This window comes from Zalophus californianus, chromosome 8, assembly GCF_009762305.2.
Source record: "Zalophus californianus isolate mZalCal1 chromosome 8, mZalCal1.pri.v2, whole genome shotgun sequence".
Classification (NCBI taxonomy): domain Eukaryota; kingdom Metazoa; phylum Chordata; class Mammalia; order Carnivora; family Otariidae; genus Zalophus; species Zalophus californianus.
The window spans coordinates 12,095,722-12,118,751 of record NC_045602.1 but is presented as its reverse complement, the minus strand read 5'-3'; the positions used below and the strand labels follow the sequence as shown (position 1 = coordinate 12,118,751).

Below are 23,030 nucleotides of genomic sequence, written 5' to 3'. Positions count from 1 at the left end.
ATCTGCTGTATTTTCTAAGTCATATATTAATGAGAGTGAATCCTGTTGGTTCAGAAGAGAACTCGGGAGTGATGCCTTTTTTCCAGCCTGGCCTTCTGAATGACAACAGCGTTTTGATTGGTTTCCCACTGAGTTTCAGACCAGTGTGATTTCTTCAGTAATGGTAACCACAGTGTAGTATACATTTCTTGTCCTTTATTTACCAGAACATTTTCTTCTATGCTAAATAACAGAAATAAATATAAATAAATATAACTCCACATCTTAAAACCAGCACATTAAAAGGTGGCAATTAGTAATGCACAGTCTATTTTGCCTTTTGTTTCCATGGCATAGAACATGAACAAAAGAACTTTCTGTAAGTTTATTCTTGATAAAATTTCTTTGAAATAAAACATTCAAATTTAGTGTGAGAAATAATTGGCGAGAGAATAGTCAGACATAATAGAACTTGTAATATTCATTCCTTTCCTGCTGACAGATAAATGTTACCTTCAGATGAAACCAGCAGTTTATTGTTTGGAATAAAACAATGAACACGGTTCTAATATAAAGAATCTTAAAATTAAGCAGCCATTATTTTGTAAAGAGATCATTTAAGTTTACCCTGTACTTCCCATTTTTAGTGGGGGATGATGCATTTAAGTTTTAAGACTTCTTAAGCCAAGCAGAAACAATAAAAGACAAAGATGAAACAAAGTATATGTAAATGTTTTGTGTTTGTGGAACTTTAGATTCGGTGTAACTTTTGCAACTTCCCAAAACTTCTTACAATTCTTTAGAAGGAAGTAATCGGGCTCCCTGCTCAGCGGGGAGTCTGCTTCTCCCTCTGACCCTCTTCCCTCTCGTGCTCTCTCTCTCTCTCATTCTCTCTCTCTCAAATAAATAAATAAAATCTTTAAAAAAGAATCATTAGAAGGAAGCAGTGTGTTCTCTAGGTTTTTTTTTGAACCATAGTTTCACCTAGCCCATTGACCGATTTACATGACTAATATGTTTATTGTGAACAGAATTAATGAAAAAGGTTTTCTCTGAATTTTATTGTATGTGCTATCATTCTGCTTACCTTATGAAGGAATAAGTAACTAAAATTTGGGCATTTTTAAAAAGGTAATGATAGAACCAATTAGTTATTTTCAAGTGTAAAGAATGGTGAGATTTAGGGAAATATATATTCTGAAATATTTTTCCCACCTGAACTAGAACATGACATGTCCCACTACCTCGATTGGATGTGCACCACTACTAGTGTAGCTTACTGGTTCATCAGCGTGTAGTGGTCTATTTAAGGAAAGTATTTGTGTTCTCACGCTCAGATCTGCAGATTCTCTCTATACATGTGTGTGTACTTCCTTGGCATATCTGTTTTTATGAACAGATTGTCCGCTTTCATTGCTTTATTCCAATTTTGAATTTCTGTGATACTCATGAGAGCACTTTTTGAAAAAAAATTGAGTATAGTTGACAGTGTTCATGTAAAAAAAATCTTTGTGCTTTCATTTAATAATTCAATTGCCACATTATTTTAGAGTCTGCTAAATGCCAGGCACTGTTTTAGGTATTGAGGATATGGCAGTAAACAAAACAAACAAAAATTTTGCCCTCAAAGAATTTATATTCTGGGTAGGGAGGAGATCCTGTTTTTGAAATGCAGTTATTTGAAGCATGATAAAGAACTTACAGTATTTTTATAGCAAGTATTTTAAACTCCTAAAATGTGTTTTAAAAGAGTTTGCTTTGCAGAAACATCCTGTAAGAAAAGAGCAGAAAGAAAGTTTTTGGTTTTTTTTTGCTTTTATCTAAGTGTCGGTAATCAGACCTAAGGTCCAGCCATATTTGGTAGAAGTTGGTTTCGTCATATTAGTAAGCTACTGGTATTGAGTTTGGTTTTATATTGTACTTAAGGTATGCATGTAAATGGTCCTTATTGGGTTGTCTGAGTTAAATTATCAGGAAGGCTCAAGTGACCCTCTTCTGGCCACCTACACATCTTGCCTGCTGGCTCTTAGGTATGAAGCACGGGAATGGTAGAAATGAGAAAGGATGGATTTGCTGTTGGGGGCTAGATTGTAGACCCTGTGCCCTTTCTAGAGGTCTGTGCTAGCTAGAAGTCTTAAGTTTTGGATTCTAACTGGTTGTGTTGAAATCCTGGCACTGTCATTTATTAGTTTTATGAGGATGGGCAAATTAACTTAGGCCTCAGTTTTCCCATTGTAGTACAAGGAAGATCCTATCACCAGCTACACTGAATTGGTAGGACTAAATGAGGTATTGTAGGTTAAATGCATTTCATCCTGTCTAGTCCATAGTAAGAGATCAGTAGATGTTAAAGATAATTGTTGCCGATTATTGCCAATATACTAATAGTAGTACAGGTCGTACTATTACTACATCAGTGGTGATGAGCACATTTAGAAACATTTAGTTGTGCTTTGCTTTGAAAATGCAGCAAAAATACTTTATTAACTCAAGATTCTTCAGGCCTGCCTTTTGGAGTGTACCTCTGAGCAGAACTTGTCTTTAATACTGCATTCTGATAAAAATAGGTATGTTTTCATACCCATTTCTGTTCAGTGAAGCTTAAAGTTTTATAGCTTTCCAGTCTTTAAATACCAAATGAATATTATTTTGCTGAGGGTCCCACGGCATTATTAATCATTTCAGTAATAACCCTTGTATCTAATATGTACTTTGTGTAGAAAGTACAAATCTCAACTTGCGATACATTTTTCTAAAATTCTTTTAGAAAGCATTTTGTGTAGCTATGGAACCATGTCTGCTTTAATTAGAAAAGGCAGTAATCGTTTGTTCGTTTTTTTTTTTCCTTGTTCCTCAGTTCACTTCTATAATTCTTATGTTGGAGGAGTGAACGTTATTATCATCGTTGTATCCCCGTGTTCTTCTTTACTTTCCATTTCAGTAGCCTGTGATAAAGTATTAGTTATTGACATAGAGGGAAATAAAATAGTTTTTTATTTGGTGACAAGTGAAATAGTGTGATTGTGGCATCTATGCTAAATAATCATCCATGTGATGCAGAAATTTAAAAATATGAACTCAGATGCCTTCACGAATGTGTCTCTGGTACACAGTTTGCAAGGGCATTACATGCTAGCTGCAAAGTGGGTAAAATACTGTGTTTATAAAATAAGGTATAATGCATTTCTTCTTGTCTGTATCTAATGGGGAGCTTTGACTTTGGATAATTTGCACCAATAATCATTTGATGGGGACGCTGTTGACTGATGGACAGCACTGCCCATTCTCAGACCTTTCAGCTTCCGTCTCCTACCTGAAACCATCCATTGGGCTCCTGTTACCTCGTACATGAGGACTAATATTCGGCATAACATTCAAATGTTTATGAAGTGTTTCTTGTGTAAGGCATGTTACATAACCTCATAAGAGAAGAAAGAGAAAAATACAACCTATTATAAGAAAGTGCAATCCTTTCCCTGGGGCTATGATAAATTTTAGAAAATTGCAACCATTAATACTCAGAAACAGGAGAGAAAATGTTTCGTTGAATTATAAAGCAGAGCAATTGCAATTTGTTCTTAAAATTTTTGCCTTAATTCAGAATGTTTCATTTATTGTCATGGGCTTATCGAGTATTAGAGCTAAAAGCAGCCTTCAAGGTAATGTCTGAAGTGTTTTGCTTTAGAAAGTTACATGTCGAAGACCGCAGGGCTGGGTGCCGGCAGCTGGGTTTCTGTGCTCCGTGCGACCCGATGTGTGGGATGATGCTCTGCTCTGTTACCATACTCTACGATCTGTACCTCGTGGGTCTTTCTGAAATTATTCTTAATTCCATCCAGTCAAGCCTTATTTTTTCCCTTCTTAGTTCTCCTCTTCATTTTTTAGTGATATGCTTTCTTTCCAGTTTTACTGAGAAATAAATGACATACATCCCTTCAAATGTAAATTGAAGGCACACAGCATGATGGTTTGATTGCCATACGTTGTGAAATGATTATTGCAATAGGTTCAGCTAACATCCATCATCTCCTATAGATAAGATATAAAAGGAATAAAGTGAAAAAGAAAAAAAATTTCCTCTTTGTGATGAGGACTCTTAGGGTTTCCTGACCCAACAGTTTTCCCATATATCGTGCAGCAGGGTTAATTCTAGTCATCATGTACATTACATCCCTAGTATTGTTTATCTTCTAACTGGAAACCTGTACCTTTTGATCATTTAGTGTTATTTTTAACCTGCAAAATCATTTCTTCCCTCTTAATGATTACCTGTCCTCCAGATCTGTGCTGTCATATACAGTAGCCACTATTTAAATTTAAATTTTATGTGTCTATTTAAATTTTAATTAATGCTAATTAAAATGAAATAAAATTAAAGTTCTCTTAGCCATATTTCCAGTGCTTAATACATGTGCACGTAGCCCCTGGATTTGCAGTTGGGGGCTAGATTGTAGACCCTGTTGTAGAATAGTTACAGAACACTTCTATGGTCACAGGAAGTTCGACTGTAAGCTTTTCGAGGGCAAGGGGCCATTTATGTTGATAATAAGAACATACGACTTAGGCTCTTGATAAATGTTCTAGAATGTGTGAATGAACACACGCCCTTGCTGTCCTTTAGTTCCTTGCCAAATTTTTAGTTTTGAAATAATATCCTTTTCTTCTTGAACCATTTTCTGACTGAAGAGAAATCAACAATTGGGTATTTTCCATTTACATATTGTATATAGCATGTAGCATGTACCACTTAATAGACCATAAGCAGGAACGGAGATAGAACATTATAGAAATACTTTTTGCGTCATGTTCCCTGTGTAGCCAGTCATTGAGCTAATGTGTATTTTAAATGCTTATGTATTTTTTTTTTTTTTTTAATTTAAGTTATAATGGTGACTCCTTGGTGCTCATTCCTTGGCATGAACACAAACACCGAGAGAAAGATTGGTGCGAGGATCTGGAGTGCAGGTAAGGATGAGCCTGTGCGAGAGACCTTCGTTTCTCCGGGATGGATGATTAGAAGGCCCTTTCGAGGTGGTGTGTGGTAGGTGACCGCGTACTTGATAGTCCCTGATTTAGAGAGTTTGAGTGGAGTTGTTTTAAACACTTGATTTTTACTCAGTTACATTACAGTTTTCTTAATGGAAGAATATTAAATTCTACAAAGTAAATAATCTGAAAAATGATCCTGATACAGCAACTCTTTTCTTTTTAAAGTATTTCCTTTTAGTCTTTGACACGTAGAAACATAATTTTCATGGTTGTTATTATGGTATGCACACAATTTTGTTTTTGATTCAGTTTGAATTTTTATTTTTGTAAGACTTAACCTTAGAAAGCCTCAGAACATGGAGTCATCAACTACTGGCAAGGGGGTGGGAGATGAGGTATGGGGCTGAAAGCATTTGAATTCCCTTATTCCTCACTCCTCAAAGTCAGGTAAATGTTCCTTCGCTGTCTCTCCTTCCATATTTCTCCTACATGAAATCAGAGGTTAATTTTTTGGACTCATGAATTGAGGCCTACAACCTTCAGATTGATCCAGAAATCCTCCAGATTCGTGGGCATCAGGCACAACATAGGGTGGGGTTAGAGTGCTAGAGCTGAAAATCGGAGCATTTAGTGAAAATCTGTGTCCTGAACGTTGACGCTTTGGTTCCCTGCCACCTCCCAGCTCCTGGAGTGTAGGCATATTCCCCAAGTAGAAGTTTGGAGATTTCTGGAGAAATGGAGTAGCCTCTGAGGAGAGTCCTCTAGATACCGACATATTGTCCTGAGAGATTCGTGCATTACTAGGCCACAGTGAAGTCAGCAAATGAACAAGTCCTATGACAACCCCCGAGCTTCCTGGACGTCCAAGGACTGGTGCCGGCAGGCAGAACACATGGAAAATGGAACTGAAAGTCAGAGGCCACACAAAAAAAACTTCAAAAATTAATATTGCCCAGGGGATAAGAGAAGATGCTGTGAAGTAACAAATGGATTTTATAACATAGGAACAGAGAACTACGAAAACTTTGGGAAACAAAAAATACGATAGTTGGTGTCTAAAAACTAGAAGGGTTGAAAGATAAAAGCAAAATACTTTCCCAGAAAGTAGAATAAAAATATTATAGAGCTAGATAAGAGAGCAAAGATAAAAAACAAACGTAATATTCAAATTATAGGCGTTCTGGAAAGAGATGATATATATAATAGAAGGGAAGAAATTTTTTTTAGAAGGGAAGAAATTTATAAGAAATATTTCAAGCCTATTATTTAGAATTGAAAGCTATGAGTTTTCAGATTGAAATGCCCAGTGCACTAAAGCATACCATCACGACCTTCCAGAATATCTGGGATGCAGTCTACCAGAGAGAAAAACATATTACATAAAAGGAAGTTTGAATTAGAATGACCTCTGATATCTCCAGAACAGCAATAGAAGCTAGAAGAAAAACTTTTGATGGGAAATATTTTTTGATCAGGATTCTTAGATCTAGCTACAATCATCAATCAAGTATGTGGTTAATCATGTGAGATTTTGTAAAATTTACCACCCATGTACATCTCATTTCAGGAAGCCATAGAAGATGTGTTTTATTAAAATGAAGGAATCAGTGGAAAAAAAGAAAGCCATTAGATTCAGAACTGGGCTCTAACATAGGCCATGGCAACGGGAGGGTCCAGGCTGACCAGCTATGTTCTTGTCGAGTGAGCAGCAGCCAGCACGGACTGTGGAAGGGTGTGGATGGCTTCAAGAGCCAGGTCTCTTGGAAAATATTTAAAAATGGAACAGGAATATTACCTGTTATGTTTGACTATTTGGGAAAAATCTTTATATCCTTTTATACTTTGCTCTTAATACGTTTTTTAGAGAATTTGGAAAGCGTAGCAGTGGATGCATGGAAGTCTGTGGTGGGACAGGAGGACACTTGGCACTTATTAACTCCAAAAAATGGAAAGTTGTTCAAAGAGAGCAGTAGTTATGATAATGTACCACTTGGCTCAGGAGAAGATAACCATAATCACATAATAATAATAATGCAAATAATTAGTGGTTTAATTGTGGTAAATTGTGATATATCCACTGTGGGAGGAAAGGGTGTAGGGGAAGTGGATGGCTGTGGTTTAAGACAGCAGAATAGCACGTAGGGTAGATAAATCAGAAACGGTCACAAGCACATACCGTTTAGATTCGCAGAGGAAAATCCAGGAAGTTGGCTGAAAGACGTGAAAATGGCGTAGAGGGTGGCAAGGATGGCGGCAGGATGGATTGTGTATGGAATTGCTGGCTTTTCTTTTGATAGGACTCTTTTCATGCTTTTGGATTTTTGAAACTATGTATATATACTATCTGATAAATGATAAATAAAAGCCCTAAGCAGTAGTGTAATCACTGCAAGTGACAATTGGGAGCTTTCTCAATGTTAGTGGTAACGTTGGCCGTTTCCTTTCATTTTGTTGTGTTTTGGATATCTGAGATAATGGAGTAAGTAATTCTTAGTTACCTTTTTTACTCCAGTAAGTTTTAGTGTAATGGCAATTGAATGTCTTGCTGTGTTTTTGCTGTTTGCTTTTTAAAAGTTGTTTTTAGGGGCACCTGGGTGACGCAGTCAGTTGGGCGTCTGGCTCTTGGTTTTCGCTCAGGTCACGATCTCAAGGTCATGAGATCGAGCCCCGCGTCGGGCTCTGTGCTCAGCGCAGCGTCTGCTGGAGATTCTCTCTCCTTCTCCCTCTGCCCCTCCCTCTTGTGCTCTCTCTGTCTCTCTCTAAAATAAGTAAATCTTTAAAGTTGTTTTTAATTTAGTTTTCATTTTTTAATAAAAGTATATATTTGCAAGTAGATTAAAGAGCTAAAATTTTCTACAAAGCTTGTTGTTAAAAAAAAAAAAAAGCAGAACCCAAACCCGCAGTCCTTTGTACCCTTCTCCCCATTTCCTGCTCTCCAGAAGCAATTACTTTTAATTCTTTCAGACAGTAGTTTTGCTGTTAACTCCATATCTCAGAATAACAGTTGTGCTGCTACTTGATTTTTTAGTTTTGGCCGTTAACTGTGGGCTTCCTGGAATGGAAGGTAATGACGTGCATGTACCCTGCTCCTCCTGATCGTGTGTGTGGCATCCTGCACCCCCTCCCTTTAACGATCTTGTGCTGCCATTTCAGGGCAGTTGCAGGAGACTGGAGCTTAAATGCGTGGTCTTCATCAGCCCTATTTAATTAGAAGTCATCACTTAGCAATTGTAGTGAGAGGTTGAAGAGGTAGAGAAACTGAAGATGGTGGGAGGTCGGGGCCAGTAGACAGGGTGATAGGCAGAGGTGTGGAGAGACTGTTGACAGGTGAATTCTCTCATTTCCAGATGGGCTTTTGAGAGAGTGGCACGGGCAGAGCCCCGACCCATTCATCCCCTGCTTCCCAGTTCCCCGCAGCCTGCACCTTTGTATGATTATAAGTAGATGTAAGGCATGAGGGCATTTCTTCTTAGACCAACTGCAGCAAGCTGAAATGTAAGCAGAGCTTGCTGTGCCAGAACTCCTAAAACTAAAAATGAAAAGTCAGGAAAAGTTTGACAGAGGAAAAGATGCTTTTGAAGATGGTACAGATTTTCAGTATTACAGGACATACCGTGTTGCTTATTTGTTTAATTGGTGTCTGTCCTCTGCTAGATGCAAAAATACTGAAGGAAGAAAAGCAGATGCAGTCCCTGTTCTTGTGAAGTTTATACTCTGGTGGGAAAAATGGTCCTGCTGTAAATGACTGACATGATGGGTGCTAGGAAAGCCCAGGGGGGTGCATGGGGAGCACGTCTCAGGGAGACCTCTGCTTGGTGCAGGGCAGGGAAGGTCGTCCTGGGCAAAATCTTGTGAAATCTGAGATTTGAAGAATGAACAGGATTTAATTTAGCCCGGTGGAGGGCAAGTTTGGCAAAAGAGAGAGGGGTGTGTTCTCAGCAGAGAGAACAGCATGTTGGAAGAAGGCTCAAGGCGATGTCCCCTTCGAGGACTAAAAATAAAGACCTGCCTTGTTGAAGTCACCAGAACGAAAGTGAGATTGGCACCAAGAATAGCCTAGAATATTTTACAGCAGATTACAGACTATAAAAGTAGGCACAGGGATGATAAAATCAGGTTTCTGTTTTTATAAAGATAACTATTTTACCCAAGGAGATCCTGAATTCAGTTTTGATCTTGTTGCATTTGAAGTGCCTGTGAAACATGGAGGAGCAAATAGGAACGTTTTGGGGCTTCTGAGTTAAGTGTGACTTAGGGGTAAAATAGGGTCGTTGTTGTAGTGCATGTGGTAGCTTATGCTGCAGTCAATGGTGAGACCAAGAGAGAGTCCAGAGTGAGCAGAGAGGAGAGAGCTTCACTGGATGTGGGGAGGAGCCAGGATGCAGGGGTTGGCTGGATGAGGCTGTTCTGGTGGAGATGACGCAGGAGGAGCCGCCAGGAAGATGAGAGAAGGCAGACAGCCCCACATACTGGAGTGAGGGAAGCCAGCTTCTGGAAGGAGAAAGCAGTGAAATTCTGTCAGTGCCGAGAGGGAAATATTAAGGACTGAAAAAAATATCAAAGGACCTCATAGTTGCTCATGGGAATTTTTCCCTGCTAAAATGGGCAGCTTTAAAGATTTCAGGGGGAAATGTGACTTTTTTTCGTGACAGCGATGGGGAAAAACCACCAATCAGAATGTTAATGGCAGTTGTGAGACTAGCTGGGTAAAGGGCTACCAATTATAAGCACAGTAGGTTGTCTAAGGCATGTGACTAAAATGCCCAAATCTTGATGGGCTTTGTGTCTGCTCATATATTACAGCTACTAATAATTCTAATAAAAAAAATACCTGTAAATAAAAAATTAAACACCTGCTCCGTGCCAGACGATGTTCTCTGTGTACTTAATTTATATTATTTTGAATACTCTGGCATTGCATTCTCCCCATTTTATATGAATAAAATGAATCTAAGATTAGTTTTATCTCAGTAATTAATGCAGACTTTCAGGGCTTTCAGCAATGGAATGTGCTTCAGTTCTGACTCCAGAGCCCACTGCCTTGTAACGGTAACCGTGACATCACCTGTCATTACTGTGGGCTGGCCCAGATGAGTGGATGGCCCTAGTGGCGTCCAGCAGCTTTCCATAGGTCGCTCTGAACTCTATTGGTTTAAGTCCTTTTTTTTTAGTCCTTGATTATGGAGGGCAATTGGCCAGGATCACCCTCTTAAAAAACTCCTCATAATTTGTGATCCCTGAGCTGTTAGCCTTGTGTACTTTCCTCTTGGGGTCCTTCTTTACCTACGGCGAGTGGCACAGAGCAGTTCTGTGCTTTGTAAATGTCAGGGCGGTACCACATTGCTGACACCTACTAACAGTGTGTTACCGATGTAAATAAGACGTATTTCCTCTGATTTTTATGAACATGGAAAACAAGGTTTCTGCATTTATATTTGAGTTACAATCACCTGGAGGTGTTTTTCCTAAATGAGGCCTGGCTGGCCTCACAGGTAATTTTGATTGGGCAGGCTCCCAGCCATGTGCATTTGGTAAAAGCCTCCCAGGGTGATTTTGATTTTTGTTAATACTTATTTGATTGATTTGTGGCCTGGCTGTTTTGATTTATCGTCCATCCTGATTTTTTTAAATTGGGAAACCTAATAGGAAAATAAATTAAGCATCTCCCAAATGTCCCATTTATTTTGTAAGTGTGTCCACAGATACAGGAAAACACATACACACAAACATCCCCACCCCCCTCCCCCCACACATACATGCATACTCCCTGTCTCTGTCACCACTCCCTCCCCATCTCTGTTCTTCTCTGTCTTTCACAAAATTCTAATTTTTCCCAGCATTCCAATCAGTTACTAATTGCTCCTTTTGTGCTTTGCAGAGTGGTGGTTGAGCCGAGTCTCCAAGACGAAAGTGAGTTCTTGTACGCCGCCCAGCCCGGGTTACTGAGGTACAGGACATCAGAGCTTACGGTAGAGAAGGTTATGGACTGGTATCAGACCAGAGCACAGGAAATAGAGCATTATGCCCGACAGGTGAGGGGAGAATGATGGCTGCTCCTCAGGGACGCCAGCCGTGCCGCGCTGGGGCCTCAGGATTCTCTGCGTGTCGTGGCAGCCGACGGTGGGGCCGGGGAGCGTGTGTTTGGTTTGCAGAGATGAAATGAATATTTCTTATTACATTTGTTCTTTCATCCTTTGCCTCAGAAAGCTTTTGTGGCTTTTTTGGGGATTCTTAAAAAGCAGATACATAGAAGAAAAATTGTTCAAAATCGTTCTCTAAAATGTAAGTTGCAAAATATGGTACATCCTATCCACGATTTTCCATATATTTTTAATAGGCTTAATACCATATTAGTGGAAATGACTGTATCAACCCAGAAATACTTGATCAGCTCCCTGTCATATCACAGTAGTGCAGGTGGTTTTTATTTTGCTTTTTAGGAACCTTGTTTGAGGCTCTGTCTCTAGTGTTTTCCTTGAGTCTAAGCCTAATTCCCCTCAGTTCCCCTGTGCCTTCATGGGGCTGCAAACGAACTACATCAGACAGAGGAGGAGAGGGATAGAATGTACTGAAGCTTAGGAGGTCTGAACACTAATCTCAGATCTTCCACTAACACGCCTTGTGACTCCGGACCTGCCACTTACCTTTTCTGCTCGTTGATTTTTTTCATGGGCTTGGTTCCTATACCAAGGTCAGTGAGAACAAAGAAAATGCACAGGAGAGAATATTAAAAATTCTGCTAATTGAGTGCCCTGCACATGTAAGCAATAGTTGTCTTCATCTTAGACAACAGAAGTTGGCAATTCAAAGCGAAGAATGGCAGAATGCACATTAAAATCTCATTTAGGGTCTGGCCGCTGGATGCCTTTTTCTTTCTACTTGTGGTCTTGGCTTTGGACCACCTGTCCTACCATCAGTTTTTCGTGTGACAGGAAGGGTGATTCTAAAAGGTCTGATGAGCAGCAGTACTGTGGGAAGGAATTTGCACCCCTTTGTTTACATTTCTACATAGTGATTGGTGCGGCCCTGTGTCTCCGTTTGATAGTCTCCTTGAATTTCTGCCTACTCGGACTCCTACTTTTCGTATTCATAGAATTGAAGGGGAGCTATGTGTTGGAGCTGATGGTAATATTATAGATCAAACTTTTGGGAAGGGTGGGCCAAGAATATTTGATTGACTTTCCAGGTCTTTGAAGATGGCTAAGGACCATGGTACATTCGAAAATGCTTAGAATCCTGATACTGGGATGAGAAGAATCTCTGGAGGTGCTCCAGTCTAATTCCCAATGTGCTCTTTGTGCTTTATCACCTTGAGTGATAATCATGTGTTGGTATAGGTTTATCGATTGTAACAAGTGAACCACTCCAGTGGGGGCTATAGATAACGTGGGAGGTGGGAGGTTGTCGGTAGGTGGGGGTAGAGGCTCTGTGGGAAGTGGCTGTACTTTCTTCTTGATTTTTGCTGTCAATGCTGCTCTAAAATGTAAAGTCTATAAAAAATAAACAGAAAGGAAACTATAGAGCTTTCTGAAAGTTAAATTTTTTAACAGTCCAGTAATAATTGCTAGACATCTTGAATTCATTTTTGTGGAATTAGGAATAACTATAAAGAGAAGTGATTGGGGGGTGCTTTAGCTGCCTTTTTTATTCTTTCATCTCTTTCCTTTATATAAAAACACTTCTAATAGAAGTATTATTCTTCAGCTTCATTTTATTTATTGATGCTTCATGTGGCTTATGCTACAAAGTGATATCTAACATAATTTTTATCTTTTTCATTTTTAGAGACTTAATTGATGTGGGACTTCTTTTTCCTTAGAGCCTACAAATGCCTTTTAGCAAGACTTATTTGTTGGATTAGGAAGTGTGTATAGTAGTGAAATTTATCCAGTGAGGGCTTTGGGGTACGTGGCATAATTCAAGTTGCATTAGAGCCTGCTTTCATTTAAGGTGTCAGTAATTTGGTTCTAAAACATTTTTACCTCAGTAAGTATCTGGGAAAGCAACAACTTCCAAGTTGGTACTAGGAAAACCAATCTGGATCACAAAATTGGTGAGTGTGTTACACATGGCAAGTGTGCTGTGTTCAAACCATTACCAGCACAGAGTTGTGTTTTATGCACCAGGTTTTCTTCACGCTTTCTGAAAATTCACTTGTGATAGTTTTTTTTTTTTTTTTAATTGGTATGCGGGTAGATCTGTCTTTTCAGATGTAAACTGTATTTTTATTACTAGAAATGAAGTAAAAAAACACTTCTCTGTTGAAGTATACCAGATTACTCCTGTTTTGCCTCATGCCTTACCTACCTATAGTGTCCCCCGCCCCCGGCCCCTTGTATTTACTGGCACCGTTCTTTCCAACTGAAAGAAAACCGGGTTTTTCTTTCATTTTATCTGTACCGGTCGGTCCCTGGGGCTTTAAAGGGCTTTAAGAGTGGTTCTTTAATGTTGCTCCGTGTCCTTCCTCGCCTTGATGCACTGCCCCTCCCCCTTCTCTGCTCCTCCCAGCCTATCACCTCCTCATTCCCAGAAGATGATTTTGCTTTGTATTTCACTGGGGAACTTGAGAACTCAGTTCCATTAGTCCTTACTCTTTCCGGCTTTTCCCAGAGGAAGAGATCTCTTCTCTTGCATCCAGGCTACTGCTTTCCTTCCCTGTGCTCTGGATTCCACACCCCGGCCTGCTCAGGCTGCTCTGTGGCTCTGGGCTCTCTCCCCAGTGTCTTCAATCCCTCTTTCTCTACTCTGTTCCCTTTTTTTTTTTTGGACCTAAAGTCCCAACCACTCCTGTTTTATAAATACAACAACAACAAAGATTAAGAGTCCTAATCTCCCTGGCTTGGGTTGCGGCTGTCTTCCCTCTGTCACAGCTCAGCTCCACAATAGGCCCCCTGTGCTCTTTGTTGTCACTTTCTCGATGATTCTTTCCTCCTCATTTGTCTGGCGTCTGACCACCCCTGCCACTCTAGGGAAACTGCTTCTTCACATCCGATTCCCTTCCGGTGTTATTTTACACATCGTTCTTGGACACCACTGCTTCCTCTCTTCCCCCGTCTCCTCTGTGTGGCTTCTCAGGTGTCTTCGTGCTTTCCCCCTTGTCTTTGTCTCAGCCATTCGTTTTCATCTCCGGTGGCTCACGTCCTTTGGCTTGTCCCTTAAATTTTGCTGTCCCCCGGGTGCTGTTCTTGTCATTAGTCCAGAGTCTTCTAATACTAGTAAGTGCAGTTCTCTTCACTGGCCTGTTTTCTGTTCAGTTCCTTTCCAGTTCATCATTCAGTGAATACTGACCAAGTATTCTTTCTCAAGTGTGTAAATCGACTTAGGACATGCCCCGCTTGGAAATCCTTTGGTAGTATTTGCATTTCAGGATAAACTGTAACTTCCTTAGCTCAGCGAACAGTATCCTCCGTTCTGCGGCCCCTCCCCGCTGCTCTAGCCATGTTTCTCATCGCTTCGCTTCGGACCATCTTCTCCATCTTAAGGGAACCAACTGTACTCTCACAACACGTCACGCATCTCTGCCTTCCATGCTGTTCTCCTGCCCGCCTTCCTTTGTGACCTGCCAATATCCATGGGTTCTTCTTTTTTTTTTTTTTAAGATTTTATGTATTTATTTGAGAGAGTAGAGAGAGAGACATAGCATGAGCGGGGGTGAGGGGCAGAGGGAGAGGGAGAAGCAGACTCTCTGCTGAGCAGGGAGCCCGATGCGGGGCTCGATCCCAGGACCCTGAGATCATGATCTGAGCCGAAGGCAGACGTTTAACAGACTGAGCCACCCAGGTACCCCTACCCATGGATTCTTGAAAGTGCATTTCAAGTCTTCCTCCCTTGGGGAGACTTTGTGACGGTTTGGGCCACGTGCCCTTCCTTGAGGTCCCCTCACTGTACTTCAGCCTCTGATGTACCAAGTCAGTTTCCCTACGAGGTGGAGAGATCATTGAAAGAAGAGACCTCTTCTTATTCAATTTTATGTTCCTAACACTTAGAATGATGCTTAGTTCATAGGCAGTCCTCAATAAATAACTGGTAGTCTGGTAGTCTAGGAATAAGGGAGGAAGTGAGGAGTACGAGGTGCCGTGAGTGAAGGACACATTAGATGATTTTGCCATCAGTCAGAGGTACGTCCTTTCATAAACCCGATCAAGTGATAGGGAGTCAGATTGCTGTGTCCTGAGCTTGTCTAGGAAAATCAGTCCTCATTTTGGTCTCAGTGAAGAGTAAATGTTTGAATTGAGACAGAGAAAGTGTCTCCCAGAGTTCATCATGCAGCGAGTATTTATTGAATGCCTTTTATATGGGAGGCGCTGTGGAAGGACAGGCACTGAACAGGGATATAAACACAAAAATTTTTGTTTCTGGAGCAGAGTGATATAGTGAAAATAGGATTAATTTGGCATTATCACTAACTAGCTTTCTTCCCCCACCCCGCCCCCCGCTTGTTAATGTTTTGAGAGTTAAATTGACAGATATATGTAAAACTGCTCTTAAACTGTCATGCTCTATGAATTTAAGATGGTTGTCTTTTATTATCTTCGGTATTTCTTGCTGATTCTTTTGAAACAGTTTGCTGATATATTTGATGAAGAACTCTGTTTTTATACTAAATAAATGCATGTTGCTGATAATACGATTTTATATAAGGTGATGAGCAGAATTAGATTCTGTACTGGAGGCTTTTATTTGAGAAGATGTGGGAGACACAGAACACTCAGATTTACTGTCGCTTTTCCATTTCAGGTTGACTGCGCGTTGTCACTCATTCGACTTGGAATGGAGCGGAACATTCCCGGTTTGCTGGCTCTTTGTGATAATTTGGTTACTCTGGAAGCTTTGGTTTATGAAGCCGGGTGTGATTTAACCCTAACCTTGGAAGAACTCCAGCAGATGAAAGACATTGAAAAACTAAGACTACTGATGAATAGTGTAGGTTTTATTTTAATTTTCTTCTTAAGCATTCCCTATGTACTTTGATTAATGTGGGTCTCAAAGCCAAAGACAAAATATCCTCCAAACCCGAGCACTTAGTAAATAAAATAAAAAAATTAAAAAAAAAATCCAATTTTTGAATACATTACTGAAAGCATCCCCAAATTATTTTCGCTGTTTTTGTACCTTGCTTGCCCTTTATTCATACTCCTCTGTATGTAACTTTTTTGTCTTTTAGCTAGGCATATTTCTAAACTAGCTGGCCATTCTAATAATCATGTTTCTAGTCCTTCACTAATGTTAAAATTCCCAATTACTTATATATTTCATTTATACAGAAGTACTGGAGTTCAGAGGGCTAGGTGCTTGTGTGAAGAAAACATCTTGGCTTAGGGGCTCATGACTTTAGGAGAATTTGCCCAGCACTTTTAGATTCTTCCTGGGTCACCCTGGGGAGAAAGTGCACTCGCTCATGCTAGGACCTGGTTTCTACTGAGCCCACTGAACAGAGAGACACCACTGAGAGAGGAATGATGGGGCTGCAGAGCACTGGCTGTCAAGGATGCCCCGGGTAGTCTTTTGCTCTTGGGCAGCCGGGTTCCAGTGGGTTGGCTGAGGGGGAGGAGTCATGGCTGCCTGATGTGCTCTCTTTCCTCCAGGACTCTCTCTCTCTTTTTCCTGTACTTGCTTTTTCATCTTCCCTCCTTTTCTTTCTCGTCATCTTTCTCCCTCTGGCCCTCCCTTCCCTTTTGCTTAGTAATTTTTACCCCCTGATAACCTACCCAGTGAAGATGGATTTGTGTTATAGGTAAGACTCCTCTTACGGGATTTAGGTTATCTTCGGGGATAATTAAAAGAAGGAATTAAGGAATGTCAGGGAGAATGAATAAAATCACGTGCGTCATTTGGAGTTTTGTGAAGGTGGATGTAAAGGGGCAAGACGAACCAGGAGAGATGATGGACTCTGAAAAACAAACTGAGGGTTCTAGAGGGGAGGAGGGTGGGGGGATGGGTTAGCCTGGTGATGGGTATTGAGGAGGGCACGTTCTGCATGGAGCATTGGTTGTTATGAACAAACAATGAATCATGGAACAGTACACCAAAACAAATTATGTAATATATGGTGATTAACATAACAATAAAAAAATTAAAAAAAAAAAAACAAAACAGGAAAAGGAAAAGGAAGGGAGAGATTCTGGGATTTTATGCAGAAGATGGTCCTCAAGTGCTTCCCTTTTAGAGCCTTTCAATGCTCCTGTCTCTGTCTCTCTGCTTTTTTCTGTTTCACTCTTCCTGTCCATGGTCGGTCTACACACACACACACACACACACACACACACACACACACACACACACACACTTTTGGGGTAGAAGCTCTCTTTGCTCTGAAGACCTCATGTTGAAGTCGTAGTAGCAGCGTGTTGGTGTTCCAGAGCGGGGCTTGGGCTGTGAGGGACCCCGAGTGACCATGGTCCCGCAGAGATGGACTGCACTGCTGTTAGCTGTACTAGCCCCAGGCAGAAGGTGATTCTCCTGCCACTTCTCAGCCTATCTAGGAGAGGTGAACTGGAGTGTCTGTTTTAGAAAGTGTTGGGCTTCTACTGTTTAACATTAGTCTGATTATATGTGAGTTTTAGAACTTGTTGTCTGGTATAATCCGGTATTTAGTATGTTTGTTTTGGTTGATTGTATTTCCAGTGTTCTGAGGACAAATATGTGACAAGTGCCTACCAGTGGATGGTTCCCTTTCTTCATCGTTGTGAGAAACAGTCTCCTGGTGTGGCTAATGAGCTATTAAAGGAATATTTAGTAACATTAGCTAAAGGGGACTTAAAATTTCCCCTGAAGATATTTCAGCATTCCAAACCAGATGTAAGTAGAAACTCTAACTTCTTAAGAGCCTCTGCTTTTTCCTCTGCAATAAATTTGTCAATTTATTATAGTAGGCTTTCTAAGTAGTTTCCCTTTAAACAGAAAAGGAAATGGTTGTCATGTTATTCTTTTCTTTTATTACTTAAATTTTATTTAAAATCAATTAACATACAGTGTATTATTAGTTTTAGAGATAGAGTTTAGTGATTCATCATTTGCATATACACCCAGTCCTCATTACATCACGTGGCCCTCCTTAATGCCCATCACCGGTCACCCCATCCCTCCCACCACCTCGTCACCTCCAGCAACCCTCAGTTTGTTTCCTAGAGTTCAGTGTCTTTTATGGTTTGCCTCCCTCTCAGTTTGATTTTACTTTTTTTTTCCTTCCCTTCCCCTGTGTTCATCTGTTTTGTTTCTTAAATTCCACATATGAGGGAAATCATAGCTTGTCATGTTATTCTTTAAACATGTTTCAATTCGGTCAGTTATTTTAGAAGTTCATGTTTATTTTGATTTATTTATTCCAAAGTTTGTTGACTTTCTGTTTCTACTGATTATATGTATTGATATATATCAAGACCAAAAATACTAATAGTTGATAGATAACTAAATTCTTACTATAGACTGGCACTGCACAAGTGTTAACTCATTTAATCCTTATAACAGTCCATGAGGTGGGTCTTTTTATTAATTATTGGAGGGAAAGAAAAATTGTGATATAGAGTGGTCAGGCAGTTGCTCAGGGTCACACAGTAAGGAGTGGGATGTGGGTTCACACATTGGTCTTCTAATTTCACAGCTGCATTCTTCATCATTAAGCTTTACCCTAACACCAATAGAAGAAGAAAAGATTCTTGCCCTTCAGGACTTTCAAAATATTTATGAAAATCTTTAGGATTTCATAAGGAAATCTATAATTATTCTTAATAATTTTTGTATTTGCTTAAGAGTACTATATAGTTGACTCTCAACATAGCGTTTGGGGGTGGCGGCCCTCCACCCCCTATCCGGGCAAAAATCCATGTATAATTTTTTATTCCCCTCAAACTTAACAATCGGTAGCCTACTGTCGACCTTACCAGTAACATAAACAGTTGATTATTTTTAGAAAAAAGTAAGCTAGAGAAAGGAAAATGTTATTAAAATCCTACAGAAGACAAAATATATTTACAGTACTGTGCTGTATTTATAAAGAAGCCATTGGGTTGTAAGTGGACCCACGCAATTCAAGGGTCAGCTGTATTTAGAGTGCTATACTTCTACAGAATTCAAATGGTTGTTCAGATTCATTGGCAGTAAGTCACTTTATTAAGTGCAGCATACTTTTGCAACATAAATAACCTCTTAATTTAGCCATAAATCAAATATGCTGTTTCAAGAGACAGTGGCTCCCTTCCTATTGGAGGGGGCTCAAGCAGGAAGCAGGATAGCACAGACAGTGGAAGGCACTGAATTTGTAGTCAGATTCAAAGCCTTGGATTGGGTTTCAAGCAGAAGCCTCTTCCAATCCTAAGTTCTAATTGAGTTACTTCCTTGAGCTAGCCTGTGTAGCAGTCTGAAGTCCTCAGAAGTATATGGCCACAGACCATATAATCAAGATAAAGAAAGAAAGCATTGCTTAGCTAACCTTACACATATTTTGGTTTCTGAAAGGGCTGCTTGTCAAACATGTATCTGTTCTTTGGCTATTTAAAATTTTCCATCTTGTCATAGGCCGTTCCCACTTAGCATTCCGATTTTGAATTTGGGATGGTTTGCTGTGAGCCGAGGGTGGGTTGCTTATGACAGCAGAATACTATGTGAGCAGCAGGATGGATTGAATATGAATGTTTTATGAGGAAGAAAGAAACGACTTTAAATTCCTTCCAGTAATCTTGTTTGTGATACTTCTCTTTCTTACAGTCTTGTAAATCCTTTGTATGCCGTCAGCTTTTTGTTGTTTTTACTTGGCAATTTAGCATGTGCCTTTTGAATAAAACATACTGCCATTTGCTTTTGTTGAAATATGTCAACATCAAAGCAGAAAACAATGGTGTTGCTGGGCTCTTCCTTTCCAATCTATCCTCTTTATCTCTATCAATATTATCTTTCCCCAACGGAAATTTGGTCATGTCATGATCTATGGGAAACCAGCGTCTACAAGGTAAACGTTGGGCTCTCTAGAGTGGCTTAGAAGGTTCTTTGTGGTCTGTTCCCAGTCTGTCTCTTTAGCCTCTTTTCCCTCTGAGTGAATGTGCTAGTCCACTCACACTGAACTTTGCCTCCTGTCTTCATGTTGTCCAGCCTTTTTTTTTCTTTAAAATTTTTTATTGTTATGTTAATCACCATACATTACATCATTAGTTTTTGATGTAGTGTTCCATGATTCATTGTATGTGCATAACACCCAGTGCTCTACGCAGAACGTGTCCTCTTTAATACCCATCACCAGGCTAACCCCTCCCCCCACCCCCCTCCCCATGTTGTCCAGCCTTTTATGCCTCTTTATGCTTTTGTAGACTATTTCCTTTGTTTGGGATGGTCAGCTTCCCTTTCCTTCCCTTTACAGACACCTGCCTGTCCTTCAAGATCCTGCTGTGTTAGATTCCGTCTGCTAGGAGACCTGTGACCCATCTGTGCTGTGACAGGTCTTGTCATTGCCTCTGTAATAACCCATGTCACACTGTGTCATAATTAATGTTCATGGGTTTCTCTTTCCCTCCCTTTGTTTCCTATGTATGTTCTCTGTGTCTCATGCATCTGTGTATTACCTGGGAGTCAGTGCCTTGCAGAGAGCAGGTGCTCAGTAAATTTAGTCAGGTCAAATGACGGGTGAATGATTGAAACTGGGTTTCATTATGATGCTGTAGACCACTTGGTTACATTTGTTTGCTTTATTAGGATTGTGCTTGGAGCACTGTTTTTATTTTATTTTACTTTTTACTCTTTACAAAAAGAACGTACCTTGGATCTGCCATGAGTCATGCACAGAGTGTTTATAGTAATATAACAGGAGCAATGATTTCCATGTCAGACAGCTTAGGCTAAATTATGCTGCATTAACAAGTGATCACTAAATCGCAGTACTTGAGAACAGCATACATTCATTTCCCACAAACATCATATAGGCTATAGTCAGGCTTCTGCTGTGTTCCGTGTCTTGTTCATTCCAGGGCTTGGCTAAAAGGCCCCTTTTCTAAGCTGTGGCACAGGAGAAAGAGTAAAGTAGAACCACAGTGGCTCTTCAAGCTTACCTCAAAATGCCTCAAGTTACATCCTCTCACATTTCACAGGCCAGAGGAAGTCTAGCCCCGCCTGTTGTTAATGAGGCAGGGAAGCATAGTCCTGTCTTGGGAAGAAGGGAGTGAATACTTGGAAACAATAATACAAATACATATTTGTCCTTTTTAACTGTAGCATATGCTTCAAACTCTTCCTCTCCTTTACGACATCCTGATTTTAAGCACTCATCTGTGATTTTAAGCTGTTGCTCTTTATTTGCATGGCCCTTTGAAAAGTGGAACTTCTGAAGGAACTTGGATAAGTCTGGATGGAGGTGATTTGGGAATAACATATTCTGCCTTCTCATATTGTTCTCAGTCTTCTGTACTAGCATTTTTTTTTTTTATTTTTTTGGATGCATCGTGTATGGGAACTATGGACTTTAAAAAAAAAATACAGTTTTCTCGGCTCACCCCATATACAATGGATTAGAATTTGGGGGATATGGACCTGGAATATGCATTTGACAATTTATCCAGTGATTCTGATAGAAAGCCTTTTGATCTGTGTTATAAATAATTCCCACTGTTGCTTTGCTGTTTCTCCAGTTCTAGTAGTGGTGAAACGGTCACTTTCATCTGATCATCTGATCAGGAATGGAACCCTGTCAAGTTCTCCTGTGTTCCTTTAGTACAGCACTCCAGGGCTCTGAGTTTGGAAGCTTTCGGTGCTGACCTATATGCCATATGCCAGCAATGGCATAGACGGGAAAGTCTACTTAACAGTTTAAGCTCTTGCCTGCAGTTTCCTGCTTGTCTACTTTGGGCCCACACTCCTTAGGGAATTGAAAGGTGCCTCTAGAACCGTGCTGTTCAGTATGATATCCTCTAGCCATGGGTGGCTATATAAATTAAAATAATAAAATTAAAAATTCATTTCTTCAGTCTCCCTGGTTTTCTGTTATTTCTAGTATTTTGTAATTACAAACAATGCTACAACGAATAACCTTGTTCATATGTGTTTTTGTGTCTTTGGTATACTTTCAAGGTGTATTCCTTGAAGGGACTTCCTGAGCCTAAAGGCAAGGGATGGGTTGCTGTTGCCAAATTTCTCTCCAGAGGGCTTGGTCCACTTGACATTCCCACCGGGAGTTTAGGAGCATGCCTATTTCTCCAAAACGTTGTGGACAGAATCTGTTGCCATATCTTAAAATTTTTGCCAGTGTGGTAGGTGAAAAGCGGCATTTCAATGTTGTTTTAATTTGCATTTCTTTAATTATGAGTGAATTAGCACATTTCCTCATATATTTGAGGGGGTTCTCTCTTTTTTGGGGAATTGTCCATCATGTCTTTTCCCCATTTTTTAAAAAATTTTATTATGTTAATCACCATACATCACATCATTAGCTTTTGATGTAGTGTTCCGTGATTCATTGTCTGCGTATAACACCCAGTGCTCCACGCAGAACGTGCCCTCTTTAATACCCATCACCAGGCTAACCCGTCCCCCCCACACCCCTCTCCTCTAGATCCCCATTTTTCACTTGGACTTTTGTTCCTTTGTGATTTACTTTTGTAGAAATTCAGATATATTGGTGTAATTAGTCTTTTTTGTGTGTGGTATGTATTGTGTATATTTCTCCCAGTTGGTAGGCTGTCTTTTGACTTTGTTTATGGTGATTTGTGTCAGGCAAAATTTTTATCTTTTTATGTATAGTCAAATTGAGCAACCTTTTATTGCCTCTGTATTTAGAGTCATGGTGAGAAAGCCTTTTCCTACTCCAAGGTTAAAGAAGAATTCACTCATTTTCTTTCAGTACTTGTATGGTTTTATTTTTATGTTTAGATCAGTAATCTACTTGGACCTCATTCTTTTGTATGGTGAGATGCCAGATGGCTATATTAAAAATTTTGTCTTTTCTTGAGTGATTTGAGATGCCACCTTTGTCATCTACCAAGTTTCCATTTGTTGGTTAGTCTAATTCTAGAGTTTTTATATTGTTACTGGTTTGTTCAGACACTAGGAGCACACTATTTTATTTTATTTTTTAGATTTTATTT

General features: G+C 39.9%; 1 protein-coding gene across 5 annotated transcripts in view; it reads left to right on the top strand.

Annotated features, from left to right (window-relative positions):
• Positions 1 to 23,030, top strand: part of NBAS (NBAS subunit of NRZ tethering complex) — a 353,391-nt gene that overhangs the window by 115,632 nt on the left and 214,729 nt on the right. For all 5 annotated transcript variants that reach the window (XM_027621826.2, XM_027621829.2, XM_027621828.2 and 2 more), the window contains 4 exons: positions 4,861 to 4,944; positions 10,847 to 11,000; positions 15,706 to 15,891; positions 17,593 to 17,766. In XM_027621826.2, the coding sequence (XP_027477627.2) occupies positions 4,861 to 4,944; positions 10,847 to 11,000; positions 15,706 to 15,891; positions 17,593 to 17,766 (598 nt within the window). The remainder of the gene's footprint in view (positions 1 to 4,860; positions 4,945 to 10,846; positions 11,001 to 15,705; positions 15,892 to 17,592; positions 17,767 to 23,030) is intronic.